Below are 24023 nucleotides of genomic sequence, written 5' to 3'. Positions count from 1 at the left end.
TTTAATGCTCATTTGAACATAAAATTATATTGAAAAATACAAGAAATGAAGGTTCACATACAAGGTGAGAGACAACAGTTATCAGAATGAAAATATTTTTCCTGTGATCAATCAGCTAACATGCATATTCAATCTGATGTATCATGCTGCTTTTATACATATATTCACTATCATATATTCTATATACACTCATTGCCATAAAAATTTGCGCACCAAGAAATAATTGTGGGATCGAAACGAAAGTTGGCCTGAAAGTACATGTCGGGCAGATATGCAAATGATTAGAAATGCAGCGTGATTGCGCATTGCGTAATGCCACTAGAGAGCGTTGAACTTCGTTCTCCTTGGAGTATAAAACAGGTAAGCAGAGCTTGCTGGAGTGTATTTAATCGTTTGCAAAGGAAATGCTGAGGTAGACATGCCGTTACGCCGCCGTCGACGACCATATGAGCAGTTGTCAGAGTTCGATAGGAGAAGAATCATAGGGATGATGGAAGCTGGGTGGTCAGCTCGGCGAGTAGCTCGTCAACTAGACCGTTCTGATTTTACTGTGAGGAGGTGTTGGGACCAGTGGACAGAGGAGATGCCATTTACACGGCAACCAGGTTCAGGACGCCCTCGACAGACCAGTCGTCGAGAAGACCGTCACATCATCCGAAACGCATGCGTAGAGCCAACTGCCTCATTGGCCGCTATCCAGACACAGGCAGCAGCTTCACTATGGGCCCCTGTGTCTTCCCGAACCATCGCAAGGCGCCTGGCTGAAGGACATCTGGTATCGCTGCGCCCATTACGTGTGCTGCCAATGACACCCACCCACCAACGCCTCCGTTTGGAGTGGTGTCGAGCACGATGGGATTAGACTGCAACGGAATGGAACCAGGTCGTCTTCAGCGACGAATCGAGATTCAACTTGAGCAGTGATGACAATCGTGTTCGTGTGTGGAGGCCCCATGGCGAACGCTTCAATCCTGCCTTCGCTTTACAGCGACACACCGCTCCCACAGCTGGTGTCATGGTATGGGGTGCCATTGCTTACGATACACGATCACCCCTAATATTGATCCATGGCACAATGACAGCCCAGCGGTACGTCCATAATATCCTTCAGCCACATGTGTTGCCACTCATGGCAGGGCTCCCAGGAGCCATTTTTTAACAAGACAATGCTAGGCCACACACAGCAAGGACGTCACAAGACTGCCTCCGCCACATTACCACCCTTCCCTGGCCTGCTCTATCCCCAGATTTGTCACCAGTCGAGCATATCTGGGATCATTTGGGACGGCAAGTTGGACACCCCTACGAGGTTGGTCGAACTAGAGGAGCATTTACAGCAACTGTGGAACGAGATGTCTCAGGACATCATACGGAACTTGTATGCCTCAATGCCCGCTTGTATCGCATCGTGCATTCGCGCTAGAGGGGGTCCAACAGAGTACTAAAACTTCTGTTCATCTGTACTTTTTTCTGCAATAAATGATCCTTTTTCTTAGATTTTCTAATCACTTACTTATATCAACGTAGTACTTACATGTGTAAAATTTCGTTTCATTTTGACGACTTCTTCTGGGTGCACAAATTTTTATGGCAATGAGTGTATTACATATATTCTACTATTACATATATAGTGAATACATATATTCATCTATTTATTATTTCAACATAGTGCTTAATGCTCACCTTTACATAGTGACAGGAAATGCTCATATCATACAAATAAGCTAGAATACATCTCTCAGAAGACGTGCAGTCAGATGGATTGGTAACATGCTTCATTATTTTGCATAACCTATCAAAAGTTTAAAAAATGTGCAAAACACAGACTAATGAATAATATATATGACAATATATAGGTACACTATTCTCACTTTCTCTTGCTGAATACAGTCCAACCTCTTTAAAATGAAACTCTATCAAGGTTCCACCAAAATTTTTCACGTTAAACATGGCAGAAAGAGAATTTTTGACATTCTATTTGTTTTAGTCAGAAGTTGAATAGAGTGCAAATTTATACAAATATAATACACCGAATTGATCAAGTTTTTTCTTTTAAAATGCTCTTTTTTCACAATTTATAAAATGAAAAATTTACATACCAGCAACATTCAATCTTTTTTTGAAAAAACCTGTGTGTGTGAGAGAGAGAGCCTGCTGCTTCATTTTCTTTGTAGTACACAGTTGCAGAAACTTTTCAATGTCATTCAAATTCTTCAAAGTGGAGAAAGTGTTCTCTTGATTCATTAAAAAGTTCCTAAGTGTTTTCAAAAATTCTGAAGCTCGATTTTCCGAAACATTGCATCTAAAGTCGGCTTCTGGTTCATCATCTGATTCTGGTTCATCTCAGATCTTGGTTTACATGCAGCGATAATGTCATCGTTTGTCTGAATATCAACAGTTTCGCCGACTTCAACGTATTCTTCAAATCTGCCATCAGAATTCCGTGATATTCAACATTTTCAATCAAAGACGGTTCTTGTTCTTCTGTTTCGTTTCCAACAGCATTTGTCTTCACACCATGCCGAAAGCAGTTCTTAATTGTTGCAGAAGTGACAGAATTCCATGCACTTCTAAGCAATGCCATCACTTCTAACAAATTCACTGAAAAGGTGGTTTTGCTGTCAACACATTGAATCATTTTCAACACGATTCCTATTCAGTGGTGCATCTTCAAACACCAGGTGATACGCTGTTCACAAGGTTGTAATTTTGTTGACATCAAAAATTTCATTAATGACCTTCACCCAACCCTTACCTTCCCAGAATTTTTATACAAATCATATTTTTTTTATTCGGGGTGACAAATGCTTTAACGTTAAACAATCTTCCATTTAAAAGGTTATTTTTTTTCCCATTTAAAGGGTTAAGCATATTTATTAACATTATAGTGCCGTAGAGAACGAAGGGGCTAAGAATTCGTTTCACATTAACCAGTTTCATGGTAAGCAGGTTCATGTTAACGAGGTTAGACTGTATTTAAAATAAATGCTAACTGTTAACCATGGTATACTTTGCTTACTTGTAGATGGCAACATGTGGTTTGTTTAAATTCAGTGTTTGTGTTTCTTTCGTTCAGGCCAGAATTCAAAGTTATTTGGTCTTCATTAAAATTCAACTTCAATTTCTGTGTTTTGCGTGAATTCAATACTCCAATATCTCTCACTGGATTATCGTTAAAATCTACTCACCCTTCAAAGATTGCCAGTGTTTGCTCCTGTGAAACTAACAAGAAGCAGTGATATGTGTACAACACCCCTACAATGCTGAGGCCAACAGACGTTGCATAAGTTCCAGCCAAAGCTGACGATTTCTGAACAAGCTGCACTTCCACATCAACTAATTCTTTGAGGAGCTAAAGGAAAAAAAAAAAATATATATATATAGGTAGTTATATAAAAATATTAATTCAACAAAAATTAAATGTCTTTTAAATGTCTTGATTAAGATTCTTAAATATGTCATTATTAATAATAGAGCAAAATAATCATAATCAGTGATGTACAATAACTGCGGTTTAACACCCAGGGCAATATAAGGGTATATCAATCTTTCTACATACAGTTTGATGCTTGTTATAATGACTCCCATCATTCTGTCGAAAATGGACAGTATATTGGTAGTCGTTATATCAAAAGGTTAACGTATAGGATATATATAGAGGGTGCATAGGTAACACATTTTACTGGTGAACCATTGATCCTAGAGGAATACTTCCAATCAGGGCCGTAACTAGGATTTTTGAAACCCAGGGCAAATATTATTTTGCCACCTCCACAACTTTTACATTCTATAATTTCGTAATGGTGTTCTTTGTTCCCACCTAAAACTGCCGCCCGGGGCAGTTCCCCTAACCCCCCCCCCCCCCAGTTACGGCCCTGCTTCCAATTAGAAAAAGTATCCAAATAATGTGTAGGTAGTACTCAGATATGTCATTCATGTTGCAAGGGGTTGTATAGTTATTAAAATAAAAATTAAAACTTTTTATAAGTGCAATATATTCGAAAATAAAAATGTTAACTTTTCATTCCGACATCCTATGCTGAAAAATGTGTCCAGATAAAAAGTTAACATTTTTATTTTATTAACTACACAACCCCTTGCAACATGAATGACATATCTGAGTACTACACGTTATTTGGATACTTTTTCTAACTGGAAATATACATCTAGGATCAACGGTTCACCAGTAAAATGCTATATGCCCCATTACTTATGTATCCTGTATATGGATATATATATACATATACTAAAAAGAATTATTTTAAGAAAAAGGGGGGAAAAAATTGAATTTTATAAGAGTGAAATAGAACCTATGCAGTGGGTCGTCATCTGGGGAACCCCATGCATGGTTCGAAAAGTATAGGCGTTTCTGAAGGGTGGCTATGCCTAATTGCATTAAAAATGCCAACCCTTGTTCCCCGACGCCTGCCTTCTCAAAAACATGTTGGATGAAAAAAGACAATGAAAAAATGTTAAAAAATACAATATTAGAAAAATATATACAGAGCTTTAGATTATAAGCTCAAAGAAGCGTGACAGATAATTCTTTTCTGTCTCTCTTCACAATATAAATTACATTCTTTTTTGGAGTCTTCCACAGTCCAGTCTGACAACTCTCTTCGACAATGCACACAGCAAATTATGAAGGCATGTACGTTTTTAAAAAATGACATTCCTTTGAAACCACTTTCAAAAAGCACAGTAAAAAATGTGTAAATTGCAAGGTTTAAATAAGCGTGCGATGTAAAAAAGTCAAGGTGAACCAGATGGTTTTACTACATTTTCCATGTCTTTTAAAGGGATTTGTTTACATTTTACTGTTCAATACCAGTGTAATCGCTTTTGACAAATGAAGCACTTTCACTTCTAGCTCTTTGCTGAGTATTGTAAATATTATTTGTGCCTCTGCATGCCATAAAAATATAGAAGACGACTGAATGGTATGCTATTGAATAGTATCAGAATCACCAAACCTAGAATAGGCCTATGTATCTAACTGCTTTGTAATTCAAACTGTTGTTTACCTATACACAAAATGTGGACTATAATTTTGAATGATGAATGTTAGTTAGTGTCCAAAAGACCATGAAAAGTAAATACAAAATTATTTTTTCCATCCAGACAGAAGTTTTTTAATGACTACTTTACTTGTTGAACCCTCAAACTAAGCAAAAGAAAAATTAATAAATCAGATGGTTCACATACAACCCCCAAATATAACCTGAAAAACAATACAATTTCTGCTTTGGCAGAATCATTATAAATCAATCTACTACATTTGTATTATTTTTGGCCACACATCAATGATTTCCTACTCAATTTTAAAATCAATTGCACAAATTTTGTCAATAGGATTTGGTAAAAAAAAAATTAGAAAAGTAGAACAAAAACTATAAAGTAGGACATTTTACCAAAAAGTAGGAGTGGGAGCCCTGCAAATGGTGTAGTATCATGTACCTTGAAACAAAAAAAAATTGTGTACCTCAATTTAGAAATATATGACATTCATATTTGTTATGGACATCTTTTTTCTAAGCCACCTCGTTGGGCATTTTGCTTGTTGTGACCTTGTATTTGTAAGAGTATAAAACTTGAAATTTTTCTGGTTCACTTTTTGGAATACCCAACTTACACTAATTGTTGATACTTTTTCTTTTGCTTTTAAATACAATTTATATTATAAATTTTACTTCCATATTTCTCTCCCACAAAAAACTTCAGCTATCACCATTTCTTCTTTTTCCATCCGCCTTTGGTCAATTTTTTCCTGTTTAAATTTGTTGGGAAAAAAAAACAAAGTTTAGTGTGGATGTGTCCAACAAAAACTTTTACCAAGTGAATTTCCTTATGAGAGGAGTCGAAAAAACATTTTATTGCTCATCAGTGCCAGATACAGTAAATGTCAACATCACGGATGTTGTATCCTAGCATCGAAGGAACTGAAAGAACTAAAGACTTAAAAACACATTTAATTTTCCTTTTTACAAGTATAATGTAGAATAATTATGCATTTCATCTACATAGATATGTTCCTACCTCCATTATTGTTACTATTTTGTGTACAGTCGGTGCTCGTTATAGTGACCATTCCATTATAATGACCAGTAGGATAAGTCCTAAATGTTTTCATACAACTATCATATATGTTTTACTCTTGATATAACGACCCCCCCCCCCAATATAACACGCGTTTTAGAAGGGATGAAGGGGGTTTGTTATATCAAGCATCGAAGGTATATTGATAATTACACTGAAAGGTAATTTAAATATCATCAGATGTCTCATCAGTATACAGATAATAAAAATGAATTCAGTGAAATTTTACGGTATAAACTGATTTGAAAAATAGAATTCCAAGATAAAACAGTCTCCCCCTACCCTATAATTCTTTCATTAGGTTGCATTCAGTCCTTGCTCCTTTGCGGGATAAGAATAGAAAAAAAACATGGACACAAAATAAAAAATCTCAAAAATATATTGTTGCCATTGAAATAGTTTCGTTGAGAATATGGGTATGCATCTCCTGTATTTGTATGAGACAAAATACATCACTTTTATATTGATGCTAAAGTGTTCAACAACCAGATGGATCATATTTCCCACCCAGTAGTCAATTGCCCTGAACTTCACGATTTTTAATCATAAGTTAAACATAATAACAGTATGCACAAATATAATTTTTTAGCACAACAAATTTGCACTACTCTCAATTCATTGCATAGGATTCGATTGAGGCAACCGGTATAATACGCCAGAGATTTAATGCGCAAGTTGAAAATGTTGTATTATCAAAGTTGAGCATTATATAGGCCTAAGTGAAATATTATAATCATTTATTCACATGTACAGAAATAAATCAGGACCGAACCTATGTGACATATGAACGAGAGAGGTGCAAACAAAGTTCATGGTATTGAAATATGATCAGCCTCATATATAGACCAAATATACATTATTTTGATGATCTCTGCACTAAAATAAGCATATGAAATCTTGAGGTACAAATTTTGGTATCTATCATACAGGTTTGAATTGAAGAGTGGACAGTACAAAAGTTAGGTGTGGGGATACATAATGTTATAATCACATAGCTGCCAACTTTTGAAAATGAAAATTCGGGAGATTTTCGCGCAAACCCGTATTTTATGCTAAAACCACTCACTAATAAATACAATAGGGATTTTTCCAAATAAAATAGGGATTTTCCAAACATAAAAGTTAAAGCATAGGGAATAAAATCCCTACTCAAAAACTGAAGTCAAATTAAAATAGGGATTTTACACACATGGAAGTTAAACCCTTGGGAATAAAATTCCTACGCAAAAAACAAGTGAAATCGGAGGCCAAAACTTCAATGATGTAAAAATAAATATTGCGTTCAATCAGAAACGCTGTGAACAAACATTCTGCGCGAATGACCCCAAAATCATCGGAAGATGAAGGAAAACACCGTCAATTTTTGAAGAACACTGACTTTTTGTGACACTTGCTTGATGTTTTTTTTTCACTTCACGACTGATGATGGCAGTCTTTCCATGACCGATGTTTATGTCCGTAACACAACTTGTACAAAAAGGAAAAGGCGGCCCTCTTCTGGAACGTTTGATGAAAGGAAATTCATCGGAATAAATATCTTTAAAATTGATTAAATATGTTTTTGCTTATCATTATTCATGCTTTGTTATATCGCACGTACGTAACTTCAACAAAAGAAATTTTGACCATATGCGCGTCACTATAATCTTCAATTATTATCCAGGACTATTGGCTGCTAAGCCATTTCCCTGCACGATAAGACAAACAACTTTCTTGTTACCGTCAGAGGGTTTGTAAAACTTCTTTAAAAAGGGAATTTCCCCATTTACGACGTGTGACGTCATTTCGAAAGGGAAAAAAAAGAGGCTTCATGCCCCACAAGAAATTCCTTAGGGATTGTTTTCATAAGTGGGGATTTTTTTTAATGAAGTAGGGAATTTTTAGGGATAATTAGGGATTTTTGTGATTTTCGTAAAAATTTGGGAGATTTAAGAACTTTTCGGGAGATCGAGCGATGAAGCTAAAATTCGGGAGACTTGGCAGCTATGTAATCAGGTTCATGTCATCAGATAGTAGATTTTTTCTATTTCCCGAAAGGTTACAAAAATAATCCTGATTTATAGTTGCATTTAAAAACTAGCATGGTGTGTGCAACGTAGGCCTACTTAAAAACTCCGGTTTCTTTTGTGTGTATCGTCAAAACCTCATTCTTATCAATTATTTTGGGTTGAGTGATATGCGTTTTGAACACTTTAATTGGACATAAAAAAATTATTAAATTTACTGCAGTGACTGACCTGTTTTATGAAATCCAACAGGCCATGCACATTCAATGCCATCTCCATCAGCTCAAAAAGAAAGGCTATGCACTCCACTAGAGGAAGATAGTTTGAACTTCCAGAAGCAAAACCACTAAGCATCTCTATCACAGTTGTGGCACAGGACTGGGTTATTACGTGCTGATCAAAGTATGATAAGTTTTGGAACCGAGTAACAACCGAATCAAAGTTAAAGCACTCTTTGATGTTTTTCTTCACCTTGGCGCTGTCAGCAATATCCATGCATGTTTTCTTGCTGAATAATTTGGAGATATCTTTTGTTAGCTTCTTTAGTGCATGCTTGGCTTCTTCGCGTATTTTACCTACGCCAAAAAGTAAGATGTGCCTCTGATTGCAATCGTGAGATGACGACTCATCGGGTGGAAGCGGGAAATGAGTTGTATAGAGCAGGTGGCGAGCTGTGTTACTGAGGGTTGTTTGTTGTGATGCACCCGAATAATGAGACAGCGACAGGTTAGCAGTACTAGATACAGATGAGGGTCCTCCTTCGTGACCTGGCGTGTAACAGGGTACCAGAGGTGGATGCGTTAATGGTGTTGAAACATTCAGTGGTGTTGACTCATCCTTATCAGAACCAACCGAATCTACAGATCAGGGAGAAAAATAGAGCAACAGGTTTTAAAAAGGCAAAATCTAAGAGCAAAAAAATATGCAAAAATTTATATACTTACAAACCAGGCCCCATCATTTGGGTGGGGGGGGCCCGGCTTTTGAAAATACACTAAAAATGGTTTATATATATATATATATATAATTATAAATACATTGAGTTGAAATGACGGACCTGTTACAGACGTGTGCATCACCTGCATCTTCAATTCTAAACAATCAAACAGAATAGCTGCAGAAAACGTTTTACCCAATCCCACCGCACATCCTTATAAAAACAAGTATCATTATAGGTTAACTATATGAAAAACAATAATAATGACTATGAAGAAATTACTAACCTGGATGATCACTCATGTTTTGCTGGCTCTCATTAATGTTTTGCAACAATTTACCCAAATCTGCATCAAGACCATCCTCATCAATGTCCATTTGAGCATCCCAAGAAGGTGGCTAAAATAGAATTTCGTAAACTCATTTGCCTCTTTCGACAAAGAAAAAGTAATATATATATATATATATCCCACCACCAATCAAGTAAAAAAAAAAGTTTGAATAGAAGTGAAGATTCCAGCTTCCGGCATGAAAACAAATTTAGCATAAAATGATCCTCACTTTAAAATCTACAATATTACTTAGAATCTGCAGTATGCTTATGTAAAATGCTTAGTATTCAATGCACAAATAACCATAATTTCCTTTATGTAACTCACGGGCCATCCAAGAAAAACAATAAGAAAACATAAGAGAAATATTTTTTTTAATTCCAAAACAAAAATAAAGTTTTCAATACATTTTGGTTTGTCTATTTGATGTTATCGCTCATATTTAATAACCTCCCACCAAAAAAAAAAAAAAATGAGGGAAATAGTACAGTAAAACCCCTCTTTTGCAAGCAACGGCAGAACAAAAAAAAAATTGCCCATAACAGAACAGATTGTTATTGAAGGTTAAAAAATGTTTTTATAATTTTTTGCCCCCCTCCCCCCCATAGTGAAGTGCACTAATTCTGGCCCACGAAGTAGGTTCAACTCCGTCCACAAAAACAAAACCTTGTTTCAGAATCATAGGACTCTTCTGGCCTAGCAATACACTGAACAAAATTTGGATGAAATTTATGGTAATTATGCTACACAAAGCCATCTAAGACCCCCCCCCCCCTTACATCACTGAGGTTTCCAGCAGGGGCAATGTAGTACCGACCTACGAGCACAATGAGAAGAGGGGGTGGCCGGACCAGACATTCTGGAAGGACACCGGAGAACTGGAAAGATGGCATGTCGGAGATGAAGTCACCCATGGTTCTCACAAATACATCCACTTCCAGTGGCGTACGGAAGGTCTTGTACCCCCAAAACCCAGGTATAGCTCGTCCATCAGGAGACTGGAAAAATTTGTCAAGAGGGTGGCGGCCCAGATCCCTAAGCTCCTGCGAAGGATCATGAGAGCGGACAACGGAGAAACTCTCGACGAAGCCGCTGAAAAGGTCATAGACTGCCTCAGAGAAATGGCGGACAAGACTCTGGCAAGGAAAGAACCACCAACCAAGAAAGTGGCACCTTGGTGGACGCAGCAACTCGAAACAGAGAGGAAGCACCTGCAAGCCAGACACAGGCGATGGAAGAGGGCGAAAGAAGAAGAACTCAAGACAACCAGGTGCATCGAATTCAAGAAACACCAGGCACAGTACACAAAGATGCTCAGGAAAGCGAAGACTGAAGGATGGCGTCAGTACTGTGAAAAAGGCAAGGATGCTTTCGGCAACGTCTACAGAGTGACGGCCAAGAGAAGAGAAAACACGGCCCAGATCATCATGAGAGAAGAAGACCACACGATGGAAGAGGCCATAGCCAGGCAACTCAGAACCCTGTACCCGACTGACGAGGCGGAGCTGGGAAGAGAAGCAGACGATGAGGAAGAAAGGGGCCAGAACCACCAAAAGCCCCCCATTGGCCCGATGGAACCGAACATCACCCAGAAGGAAGTACAGCGGTCGCTGAGCAGGACAGGTAACAAGAAGGCTCCGGGCCCGGACGGGCTTACCGTGCCCATATTGAAGGCGATTAATGGCAAGCACCCGGAGCTCCTGACCGCGCTTTACAACAAGTGTCTGGAGCTGCGGAGATTTCCCAAGGTCTTCAAGAGGGGAAAGGTTATTCTGATCCTAAAGCAAGGAAAGCCAGTGGACGACATAAAGTCGTATCGTCCAATCACCCTGCTCCCACACGCCGGAAAGATTCTGCAAAGGATCCTAGTCCAGAGGGTGATGTACCATTTGGAGAGACACCAATACTTGCACCAGAATCAATATGGTTTTAGAATGGGAAGATCGGCGGACGAAGCACTCTGTGATGTTGTCGACGACATCAAGGAAGCCAGGACACAAGGAAAGCACGTGGCGCTGGTGTCCATCGACATCAAGGGCGCATTCGATACACTTCGGTACACCAACTTGAGAAAGATCTTTGCCCAGATTCCCGCGCCACAAGATCTAACACAGACTTTGATGCATCTCCTGAAAGACAGGAAAGTGGGCATGGAGCTGGGAGGTGAGCTCGTGGAACATGACCAAACGAGAGGTAGTCCGCAGGGCTCGTGCTCGGGCCCCCTTATGTGGAACGTCACGGTGGACGGCCTACTTAAACAGTCCTGGGAAGAGGGAGTACGAGTCCAGGCCTTTGCGGACGACATACTCATAGTCATGGCCACAGAGAAATGGAAAGAGATGGAAGGAAAGGCCACCAGGACTCTGGATCAGATGGCCAATTGGCTACACAACAACGATCTGGAGCCGGCAATCGAAAAAAGTTCTTACCTGTGGTACAGTTCAAGAATCAAGAGACCCAAGATAAGGATGAAGGGAACCAGGATCCCATGGAAGAAGACGATGAAATATCTTGGGGTCACTCTGGACAAAGACCTGGACTGGATATCACACGTAAAAACCCAGGGAGCCAAGGCGAACGCTAACCTTCAAACATTGGCGAGCATGGCAGGCCCAAGATGGGGACTAACGCAGAAGCTCAGAAGGATATTGTACGACCAGGTGGCTATCAAGATAATAACATACGGAGCTGCTGCGTGGTACCAGGACCCATCAGAGAAGCTCAAGAGGCAGCTGGACAGCCTGCAGGGAGGTTTCCTGCACCTTCTCACAAGAGCCTACCACAAGACGTCAAAAGCAGCCATGCAGGCCATCGCAGGAGTTCCCCCACTGAGTCTTCAGACGGAGTATGTCGCCAAAGCAGCCATGGTGACAAGACTCAAGAGGAACATTAGTCTGGGGGAGGCCCAATACCAGTGGAGTGAGCTAGAGCAGAGAAGGATAGGCTGGGATGTGCACCCCGCCACTGACATCCAGGAGAGCCAGATCATCACCCTGGAAGAAACGGGCCCTATCTCATACGAAGGAACCACCATATTCACAGACGGTTCTAAAACCCAGGATGGAACGGGTGCTGCCTTCGTGAGATACGAGGATGACGTAGTAACCCAGAAGTGGAAGCAGAGGATATTGACAGGGTGCACGATTTTCCAGGCGGAGCTCTTCGCTCTAAGAGAAGCGGTAAGCAGCTTGGAAAACACAACGACCCAGTCCAAAGTATACACAGACAGCCGATCCAGCCTGGAAGCCATAAGAGACCCCCCTCACGAGACACGAGGACGCCAGGACCGTCCGCAGGGCTCTATTAAAAAATCCAAACATCCAATTGAACTGGGTTCGTGGCCATGTCGGAGAAAAAGGGAACGAGGAGGCGGACCGATTGGCCAAGGCAGCAACCTTGAGCCGTACGATCCTCCTGGAAAAGAAGATTCCAGCAGCGACTGCAAAAAGGATAATAAAGATTCACATCCTTGGAGAGTGGCAGAAATTCTGGGACCACCCCGCCACACATGGGAAGTTAATCCATAGGGTCCTGCCCAAAATACAGTGGAGAGAGAGACCTTGGAGCAGAGAGAAGACGATATTCTTCTCGGGCCACGGGCCGTTCCCCACCCACTTCCTCCGCTTCGGGATCTCAAACAATGACAAGTGCCTGTGTGGAGGAATCGGAAGCCCATTGCATTACACAACAGAGTGCGAAAAGACCTCAGATTTCCACCTGGTTAAGCCGCTCCCTCAGTTGGAGCATGAATGGTTCAAAAGGATGGAGAGAGATGGAAAAGCAATGGAAACCATCAAGGACCTGGTTAAATTCCTAGAGGCCAACCAGGAACATCTCCACACCAAGAGGGATGAGACCATCCAGACTCCACATGAAACGCAACAACTGAGGAGGAGCGAAAGACTGAGAGCAAGGGCAGAAGCCGAAGACAGCGTTGATAGGGTACTCTCCCAGGAAATAGAAGAATTAGAAGACGAAGAATACGACACAGAGGGAGAGCAATCGGAGAGAGAAGAAGCGGTCGAAATATGGGAAGACTCTGACTTCAAATAGAATGATCCAGTGAAAGAGTAATCAAGAAACAAAGTCCCAATGATCAGTGTTTAAACTGTGAAGCACCCAACCAAAAGCTGAGGAGCTTTTGAATAATCGAACAACCCCCTCCCCTCATGCTGAAGGACCTGGCACCTGGTTGGACCAATGTGACACGAAGGGCTCACACTAGCCAACAAGCCAACGAGGGAAGACATGGGTCCAGGACCTGGCGCTTGGCCACAGAGAGGAACAGGGGGTTCGGGCTCAATAAAGCTGGAAAGGACATCAGAACAGCTCATCGGAATAAATTGTATAATAGAAATATTTAAATCTGTATATACTTTTTTTTTTTTTTTTAAATAATGTGTTTTTATATTCAATGTTCATGTATTTTATATTTTATATGCATAATAAAGCACCCGACATCGCCCAGCCCCTCATCCGGGCAATGGCTAAAATTGACAATGGTCGATAGAGCCTGGGCGGTGCACGGAATGAAATGAAATGAAATGGTTTCCAAAACAAAGTATCAATCCACGATAATTACAACAGTTTGAACCCCACAAATGGTAACCATCTCTTATATCTGACTCTCTCTCTCACCAGCAGACCGAACATTTTGTACAACCATGTCTGTTTGGCCATGCTGTAGCCATTGCTACAATAAAAAAAAGTTTTAATGCTGTCTTGTAAAGAGCAGGTGAGTAAATTGGAGGAGGAAAAATACTTAGAAGGTTTTGATAATTTTTTCATTGTATATACAGGGTATTTTGTTAATGGACTGACAAACTCTGAGGGTTGTTAGTACACATCAAGAGGGAACAAACAAAATTACAATGGAACATGGTGTCACACACCACGTTGAGAAGGTGAAAATCCCGAAAAACGCATGCCGGCTCTAAGTCCAGAGGAGATGAAAGGAGGATGTCAGTTGATCGCTGAATGCGTTTGTGGGTTCGCTCACCATATCTGACGTAAGCAGCATCAGAAAACGGATGTGCTGGGGGTAGGATCACACACTGCGGACTATGTAAATTAGCGCTATTGCGGTAGTAAGCACGTGTAGCAGTTGTCTGTTTCAATGAGTATTGTGATGGCATCGAGACTCAGGATTTTGGCAAATTCCATTTATCCCTCACTTAACATTCCCCTCAAAATAAAACATTTAGCCGTGATTTAAGCATACAGCATTGTTTTTCGGGGGGGGGGGGGGGAGGTACAGAGTTGACAGACGTTTCCCCATGTAAATTTTTCCCTCAAAAAGGGATTTTTGCAATTTCAGCAACCCTATCCCCGGATTGTGGAGTCCGGGAGATAGGGTAGAAATTATGGAGACAGCAGCTATGCAATATACCAAATGTTTTCATTTCAGTGAGAATTCCTGTCTGTGCTATAGGCTATACAGAGGAAATTAAAATTGTAAACATATTTTAGCGCAGCTCTGAGATTAAATATTCACCTACTGTTAACCACAAGCAGCCATGTTCATCATAAAAAATTATGAAATCATTACCTCATGTTTGACAGTTGCTGTCCGGTTGTCAGGAGGTTCAAACATATGCAGTAAGGATTCTTGCTGCCTCCCACCAATCGGAGGTATCCCTAGGCCAGACATTCCTCCAATACCCATACAGCTACTGCTTCCGGGACCAGGGGACAAACCGCGAGAAACATCTGGCATGAATCCCGTGAGTGATGGCTCTGGAGTTGACATTGATTTATTGGAGGCAGGTATTCCGACAGTGCTCCCAGCAACTTGAGAGCCTCCAGCATTTACAAAGCTGCCCCGAGATATCAGGATACACATGTAAGCATCATGCGAGAAGACATCGTAGCGAATGAGCTCGGCGAACAAAAGAACCAGATTTGCAAACGCACTTTTGTTCTCTGAAGTTGATTTTTCATCTGAAACAAGTAAAAAACACAAAACAATATTCATTATCATTATAATGCTGACTACTCAAATAATATTATTTGATTATTTTTTCAGCAAATTAAAATTTTTTTTGTTCTCACTCACATACACACATATAACACAAAATATAACATATCTTATAACTTTTTACAATAAAGAACTGATAATTATACATACCTATTACAGGGGCTTGTGTATCCAAAAAATTTACTAAAAGGTTTTGATACAGGGGAAGACTAAGTGGGATTTGACCTCCAGAATCTTGAGAATCTTTTTCATCAGCTGTATCTGCGTCTGTAAATTTCTGGGGAAAAAATAATAGGAAAATTGTAAAGGAAACAGACTAATATAAAATAATAACAGATTTATACAAGAAGTCTCTCTTAGAAACAAACTGCTAAATTCCCATCAGGGTTCACGCTGCTGATCGTGACAAAATATTTCATTTAGCAAATAAATAAAAGATCGAATTCGCCAAATCACAAGTGTCTATTCTGCCTCTTAATTCTTGAATCAGCCATTTGATGCAGTTGTTTTGGAATTCACATTTTAAGACGTATCAATTTGGCTTAAATTCTCTCTCATTTGGCTACAACTTTTTCCATGTGATTAGCCAAATTGCTACAACTGATAAAAAGTCAAGGAGAACCCTGATTCCCATGAAGAATCGAGAAACTAACCTCAGAACTCAAATCTGATTGCCGTTTTTCCAACAATTTTGCAACTACTAGAGCTCGATGTTGCCCATATCGTTTGACTGTAACAGCCCACTCGCAAAGTAATCGGACGACTGATTCGTCTTGCTGCAAAATTTCAGTGACACTGCTTGTGCTGCTGGATGAGGACTTCTCTTTGTTGCCTGAAGAAGGGAAGACTTTGGTGTACAGAACATCAAGAGAGTTATTACCATCTACTCTGTCGAAGCTATGCCGATCAAGCGCATCTAGAGCATTCAGTACTTGCTGTATCGTAGAGCCTGGAAATAAATATATCACAACAAGTAAATAATAACGAAAGCAATATGATATGTTTAGTTTGACATAGCAGCTCATGCATGTTTAAGTAATTTTTAAGACTTGAGTGTGCCAATCTAATAAATATAACATGCATGTATTGTGGAAAAAAATCTTGCATACCAAAACAAGCATAATGTAAGAGTATCTTCAAATATACACGTTTTAGATTTTAAATGGGAACATGCTTTAATTTCTTAATGTAATGTGCCGATGGTCCCCCGGCATAAAAGTCTGTAGTCGCCGTTACGTAAATCTGTTGTCATAAATATTGTTACTATTCATTGGCAGCGGTGATCCTATGACGACAATCAAGGCCGATCGTGATGATGTCCGCCTGCGATCACATGCAGATGAGGTGACCTTGAAGCTGATTGGCTTGGTTAGACACGTGCGATTGGAAGTTTTTCCTTTAAATACCGGCCGTACGTTGTAAAAGGTCTGACTCTGCGTTCATCCTTTGTTTGTTCTTTTCAACTGAAGCCCTCTAGTAGGACGGTTCACCGTCTTGCTACCGTATCCATTGGTCTTAGGCTGGGAAAATAAGCTGATAATTAGTTAAAATGAAATAGTTTACAGTATTTGAATTTGTTTCCCGGCAGGTCCGGAATCGAAAGCATTAATTAATCTTCACAGTCAAAATTCTTCATTGCTGATAATAGACGTAGCAGCTGGCCTTGTCAAGGCTACACATAGTAAGTGACACCAAAGTGGTCCGGCCCTCAACCAAGACGCCCCTTGGAGCTGATCAAGTGGTCCGGTCCTCAACCGAGAGGCCCCCTGGAGCTGATCAAGGTGGTCCAGCCCTCAACCGAGAGGCCACTTCTGGAATAGATCCGACTCTCAACCGAGAGGCCTCCTGGTGCTGATCGAAACGATCCGGCTCTCAACCGAGAGACCTTCACTGATACTTGCGGGGAAAAGCTACGTCGAAGTGACTAACAACATCGGATGTACGATCAGCATAAAAGTTTGACTGTTGATGATCATAAATTGGGGAGCCAGTATCTTTCTGTTAATGTCAAATAGTGGGTTTCATGTTGCACTAATCTACTGTTAAAATTGACTAACCTTATATTGAATTTAATAAATAATATTTCATGCGAAAGTTTACTTGCAATCATTTTCCACTTGTCGTTTGCCACCTTATTACTGGATATTTCGAACCAGGCAAGCAACTCCCATAAGGGACGTTGTATCAAGGTTTAAACACTTTTTAAAAAATCCTTTTTATGCATTTAAACACACACACCCTCCACTCTTCAATAATACCTGTAATGTTGAGGCTGAGGTTTTTAATGTAATACAACCACCAATCAACACAATAAGTATTGATTAGTAGTCATAAGGCCAGTGATTCTGAACGGTGCCAGCACATCGCCATAGTGGTGGTCGGCTGAAGTTGGTTTCCTGTGGTTCCCAACTTCGAGGCGCAAATGTGAGCCGATCTCCCCATTAAAAAGTCTCGCCACAGAGGGCAACAGGCCTATAACGATTAATTATTCAATCATTACACTTCACTCATAGTTAGAAAAACTGGTGGCAGATGGCAGCACTACACATAACAAGCATTACACAGAAGCAAACTTCACGTCAGGTTTCACTACACGTACACACACATTCCCGCATGTACCAATTCATTAGAGGTTCTGCAGAGGAATATGAACGAGGTACATGTGTGGTTTAGTAGTAGTAGTAGTAGCAGCAGCACATCGCCATAAGTTATTCCCAAGAAAAAATAAGTGGAGAAATAAAAATTCCTCTGCCTGATGATAACACAATAACTTAGAATAATTTTTAGAAGCATTGTCCAAACATTTAACCGAAACATTACAGGTTTCTTGCAATCTAACCACTGTTACTGGAAGAAGTATGTCTTGTGGGACGGGGGGGGGGGGGGGGGGGGGGGCAAGAGAGAATATAAGTAGTTTGAAATGACTGATTCTGCTGACTAAGCCAAAGTAAATAGGGTGGTGGGGAGGCTGAGGTTTGGCAGTCTTTCTGGTAGTTGTAAAACTTTTTGAGACACGCTCTTCCGTCAGCAGTCCCACACACATATCAATATGCACTCCATGTCAACCTCACACTGTCATTGACTTACCTAAAGCTGTCTGCTGCCACTTATCACATGACCACCGCACCTCAGCTGCCCTACCTCTAAGTCTTATCTGCTCCTCTGCTTGTCTCAATTCAGCACGAATCTAAAATTGTAAATAACACATTGATGCAAACAAATGAATAAAATAATTTCTTCATACAAGACAGAAAAGATTATTACACTTAAATGTTTAAATCAAGTGAACAATGACACACAAAAAAAGAGTAGCCATAAGAAAAAATTCAATAAAACAAATAATTTAAATTATTGAATAAACGCATGCAGTACCTGTGCATTGTAAGGTCTCAATGGCATAGGAAGATTTGATGGCGCAAAGGGTAGGTGATCCAGTGGCGAGCCATTCAAAACCAAATTACTTTTTCCTTCACCTACATGATTCCAAACTAAAGCACTGGGACATTCCAAAGTTATGATCTAGAATTAAAAACAGGTGGAATTAAAATTTAAATGTTTATACTGAGCTATTTCAACGTCAAATAAATGTGAGTAGATATTAAAAAAAATACAAAGTTGAACCTCATCAACGTTAAAAACCATTTTTAAACGAAGCGCATATGCCAGTTTGATGTTTCTAAATAGCACTAGAAAAGTATTCTTCAACCTTTTTTACACTTGCAGACTGGTCAAAATAATTGAACAACTTTTTGGAAATAATTTGCCGAACAGCAAGCATAAACGGATACAGGCTCCTCTTCCAATGACACCAAGGATAAATATGGGGAAGGGGGAAATTTCTACCACTGTCTATGCAAATAATATAATTTTTTTACGGAAGACCTCCACCGTATCTATCTGGCTATGGTGGCAAATATGTTAAAAAAGAATCACAGGTTGAGAGCGCAATCACTTAATACCAAGATAATAGAAAAATATTAATTTCAAAGCTGCATTGTATTGCTTCGTTCTTAGATATAGTAAAACACCTCGCAACACCCAGACAAAAAAAAATTCATCCATAAAAAAGGGGTTAATGTTAATCATGGGTTTGAAATGCATACATTTATTATATAAGGAGAAATCGTTATTTGGCCATAAAAGAGAAGTCAAGGGGGGTTTGCACAGTATTTTAAAATTTTGGGATAAATCAAAAGTGCCTAATACTTTTGACCAAGGCTGTACAACCATTACAATTCATGAACTTGAAGAATTTTATTTTTGCAAATGGTTATTGAGAAATTAAAGTAACACACCTGTAAAATTGCAGAAAGCCACAGGACCACACTTCGATGATGAGGGCAATTCAAATACTCCACAATATTTGCAGTGACAGGATTGAAAGTTGCTTGCGATTGTGCTGATGACGTAGGCGGCCTTCACACAAGTACAGAGAAAGAGTTACATAGAAGCCAAGTGCCATAGAATCGAAATCGCATAAAGCCATAATTTTACAGATAATTTAAATTAATTTTTAAACAATATACCTCATGTGATGATTATTCTAGTGTGATGGCTTAAGGTAGATACGAAAAAATCATTTAAGAATTGTCCTGACATTTTGCACAGTCTATTTTAATAAGAGTATTGAACTAAGACAATCCAAGAGGATTCTAATAAAAAGGAACACCCAGTAGCGATATACAGTCATATCTTAACTTATACAGATGGCAACACTACTAGAACATGAAGCGCACATAATTCTGATAATGTGAATACATTAGGACCACACATATATGCACGCAACTTGTTTCAGCATGGATTGAATCATTAGAAATTCACAGAGAAATGGTTAAGATGTGTGTGCAGGGTTAAGTAGTAGAATGTAGTGTTATCAACTTATGAGTTACATATATTCAATAAGTATTTGACTACAGGTTCAAAGTTTGAAACTAACAAAAGGAAATTGAATAGTTTGTTCTATAAACAAAAATTGGGGCACCTTCAAAAAATGGAAACCTATAGTGATTTTCAGACTAATGTCAATTTCTGACAATCGCTGTAGGTGTGAGCAAAACTACTCCGCTTAAAATATGCTGTACTCATAAATTGACTTTTATTTGAATACTATCAAAAATACCCGGGGTTTCTTCAATTGCTGGGACGATTGGAAAAGTGACAAACCATTATAAAAGAATAAACTGACAGCATCAAAGAAGAGGCAAACTATTGTAAAGGCATGTGCATGTCTGAAACACATTGTTAAGGAGCCACAATAACCCAAGTAAACATTCCGAAAGTGACCGTTGGGCTCAGGAACCATTGTTGCCTGACAGTTTTTTGGGCATTTGCCCAGCTTTGACAAACTTTTGAAGTAGTCTATGGTTAAATCCTGGTCCTGTTTGGTATATATGCAAAATTTGGTATATATGTGATCTGTCTAAAATTGTAGATTTGTATAAAGAACAAACATGCATACATACTTTCACATTTATATATAAGATTAATACTGTGGAAATGTTGGAAATTAATACAGTGGAAGAAGAGATTCTGGATCACCAATAAAAACATGAAACCCTCAGGACCATATGCTTATATTATAACCAGGGCAGTCATTTCAACTTTTTCCGGGGGGGGGGGGGGCAAAGCACACGTACTCAATGTATGTATATATTTGTATAAATATATATATATCATTTTCCAAACGCCAGGCCCCCCCCCCAAATGATGGGCCTCATTATAACATTAAAACTTGACAACCCATGTCTGTCATTTTTCACTTTTAAAAATGACATCAAACTAGAAGACATTTTACTAATTTAGAGAAAATTACAATTTTTGATCCTTTGATTACCACTTTGGAGTACAAAATTAACTCTGAGAGTATCTCAATAGATTAATTCTTTAGAACATGCGACCAGAATATAGCATCGAATGTGTGGGAGACACGGTTATGATTCTTATTTTGTGTTCTTCTCAGAAACAAAAGTGCCTAATACTTTTGACCAAGGCTGTACAACCATTATAATTTATGAACTTAAATAAAACTGTAAAAATAAAATTCTTAAAGTTTTGTGTTGTTCTTAGATTGTTTCAAAAACATGCTCATATGAACAAAGATTGTCAGACACAAAAACTAATTATGGTGATAGTTCAACAAATTAGAAGGGTAAGCAATCAAAAATTTTCTCAACAACCTTGGGACAAAACAAGAAGCCTACAAGATGCAACTGCTCACCCAGCAAAATGTCATACATCAATATATATGATTTCTAGTAAAAAAAAGATCTAATATCACTTACACAGATGATGTGTTGGATGAATTCACTAGGGGACTCTGACATCTAGAAGAGGATGTGTTTTGTTCACACAATAAATAATTTAGTTTCTTCGCGCAATGGTAGCCAAGACGTCTGGAGAGCAGTTGGGAATTCACAAATTCATCTACATACTGGAAACAAATAATAAACATGAACCCTCAAGGAATTTGTTATCAGCTGCAATTTAAAACATATAATATGCATGGTGATCCAAAAGTCATGCAACCCGTTTTAATATATTTTATTTTTAAAATTCTATCAAGAAATAAGTCAAAAAATTATTTAGTTCAAATAACACTACATTTGTGGATATAAAAATAAAGTTTGTTTCAAAATGTTATAATGTGTATTCAAATTGTGAGTCTTACATGAATGCAAGCGAGCATTCTTTTTGCCAGGATTCTGGCTACTCTTTTCAGGGCACTCCCCTTTTCGTTCTTCGATTGAATGTCTTTTTTTAGTTAATTAAGGAAATTGGGATTATTCTTGTGCATTTGTCTTCAGATGTCCACAGGGTCCGGTGATCTAGGTGGCCACAATCCTTTTGAAATAAAGCGGTCATCAAAAAATGTGTACAGTAATCCATTGTCTCATTAGACGTATGGAAGGTTGCTCTATTCTGTTGCAAACAGCAAAAACGTTAATTTTCATCCAACAGTGCGATGAATTACAAGATCATATTCCTGTACAGCTTCCCATCCCGTTTCTTAAAAAAAAAAAAAAAAAATGAACCCACACTTTCCTATAGTGTGAAATTGAGCACCACACACTGATTTTGATCAAATGCAAACGCTTTTCATGATAGACATATGGATTTCCAGTGCACCAAATTCTGACATTTGATCTTATCTGCAGCTTTCATCTCAGGAACAACCCTAACACGAGAGGGTTTAACTGCAATTTATTCAGAGTTTGTTTTTTAGTTTATTTTCTTTAGTTCACGCATTCATAGCTTGCTCAGTAGAGATGGATGCCCACTTCGCCTTGCAGTCTTCAACATTTCCAGTTTCTTGAAAATGGAACACCAATCAGATGAATGTTGTCTTATTGGGCACAGAAACATTTTTGAATTCACTTTTGAACACCTCAATAATGGCTTCAAACGAATGAGTTGAAAAATATTGTTCAATCATAAAAATTCTTTGCTTCTGGCAAAAAAGTCATCTCGATCATACAACAAAAAAGAGCCAGTGAGAGTATCAGTACACACAGAAAATTTTCTACCTTTAACAGTACAGTGCTGCTATCTATGAAAAAACTTTATATTTAGAATCATCAGAAATTGAGAAATAATTTGTTTTTATAATGGGTTGCGTGACTTTTGGATCACCCTGTACTTAAAATCACAATTACGACATTTCTCAACTGCGAGCAAATACAAATGTGCTGTTCTTAATTTTCAATACCATGAGGCAGCGCTGTAGCTAAAACTAGGAGTAGAAGAACTTTGATTACCCAATACAATGAAGATAAACCTTTTTGGCTAGTCAAAATTTCCAGATAATCGAAACTGCATAAACCAAATTGTCTATTATCATATATATATATATATATATACATATATATATATATATATACATATATATATATATATATATATATATATATATATATATATATATATATATATATATATATATACATATATATATACACACACACACACTAATTATATTCAAATGTACATTCAACAGCTTCACATGATTATAACATGTGCCTATCAAGAATATAAGAACATGGGTAACTAAAAATAAATTGCACTTATAGACGAGAATTGAATTTATACCTAAAAAGATACTCACCTGCAAAGTTAGAGGGAGAATAATCTTCATGATTTGGTCATCAGGTGTTTTGGTCTTTTCTACAATTTCTAGAATCCACGTTAAAAAATCCTGCCTATCCAACAAGCCTTCCTGCAAGAAACACAGAAAGTTATTCAGCATACAAGCACACGAGTTAGATATTCACTTACCACATATATAAAGGAAGAAAAATATCTATGTTACATCTAAGTACTTGCCCATCAGGTCATTAATTGGCCCGTTTCTCTAAGGTTCAACTTTATATGCACATAACTGTATTATTCTGTCTCGTACTTTTTATTGTGTTTTTATTTGTGCCTATTTTTGCTTCTGGTTGAATTTTATTTCCTTGCATTCGCTCATACATACTTTTTTTTCTTGAGTGAAAGCTAGTTAAAAATTTAATTTAAATTAAGTTGAAAAATGACCATAATTTACTAACTTATAATCAGTTTATTAAAAAAACACCTATAGGCTGATTATATACTACCTATAAAAACACCTTTTGCAGACAATGGTGGGACAAAGAACTTTCGTATAAGAGGCGCGACCATTAATCAATGGTATTAATAATA

At 38.5% G+C, this 24023-nt stretch overlaps 1 protein-coding gene across 6 annotated transcripts in view; it reads right to left on the bottom strand.

Annotated features, from left to right (window-relative positions):
* kto (mediator complex subunit kohtalo) overlaps window positions 1-24023 on the bottom strand; it is a 62203-nt gene that overhangs the window by 25746 nt on the left and 12434 nt on the right. For all 6 annotated transcript variants that reach the window (XM_089248468.1, XM_089248470.1, XM_089248469.1 and 3 more), the window contains exons 8-19: window positions 23449-23559; window positions 21629-21777; window positions 19643-19763; window positions 18720-18866; window positions 18435-18534; window positions 16001-16296; window positions 15498-15624; window positions 14919-15310; window positions 9326-9437; window positions 8334-8959; window positions 3189-3352; window positions 1684-1792 (exon numbers count right to left, since the gene is read on the bottom strand). In XM_089248468.1, the coding sequence (XP_089104594.1) occupies window positions 1684-1792; window positions 3189-3352; window positions 8334-8959; window positions 9326-9437; window positions 14919-15310; window positions 15498-15624; window positions 16001-16296; window positions 18435-18534; window positions 18720-18866; window positions 19643-19763; window positions 21629-21777; window positions 23449-23559 (2454 nt within the window). The remainder of the gene's footprint in view (window positions 1-1683; window positions 1793-3188; window positions 3353-8333; window positions 8960-9325; window positions 9438-14918; window positions 15311-15497; window positions 15625-16000; window positions 16297-18434; window positions 18535-18719; window positions 18867-19642; window positions 19764-21628; window positions 21778-23448; window positions 23560-24023) is intronic.

Source organism: Pholcus phalangioides, unplaced genomic scaffold (assembly GCF_987345545.1).
Source record: "Pholcus phalangioides strain wild (caught in Gottingen) unplaced genomic scaffold, Ppha-v1.0 ptg000020l_1, whole genome shotgun sequence".
Classification (NCBI taxonomy): Eukaryota; Metazoa; Arthropoda; class Arachnida; order Araneae; family Pholcidae; genus Pholcus; species Pholcus phalangioides.
Note: the sequence above shows the minus strand (reverse complement) of the source record. Positions and strands in the feature narration are given on the sequence as shown.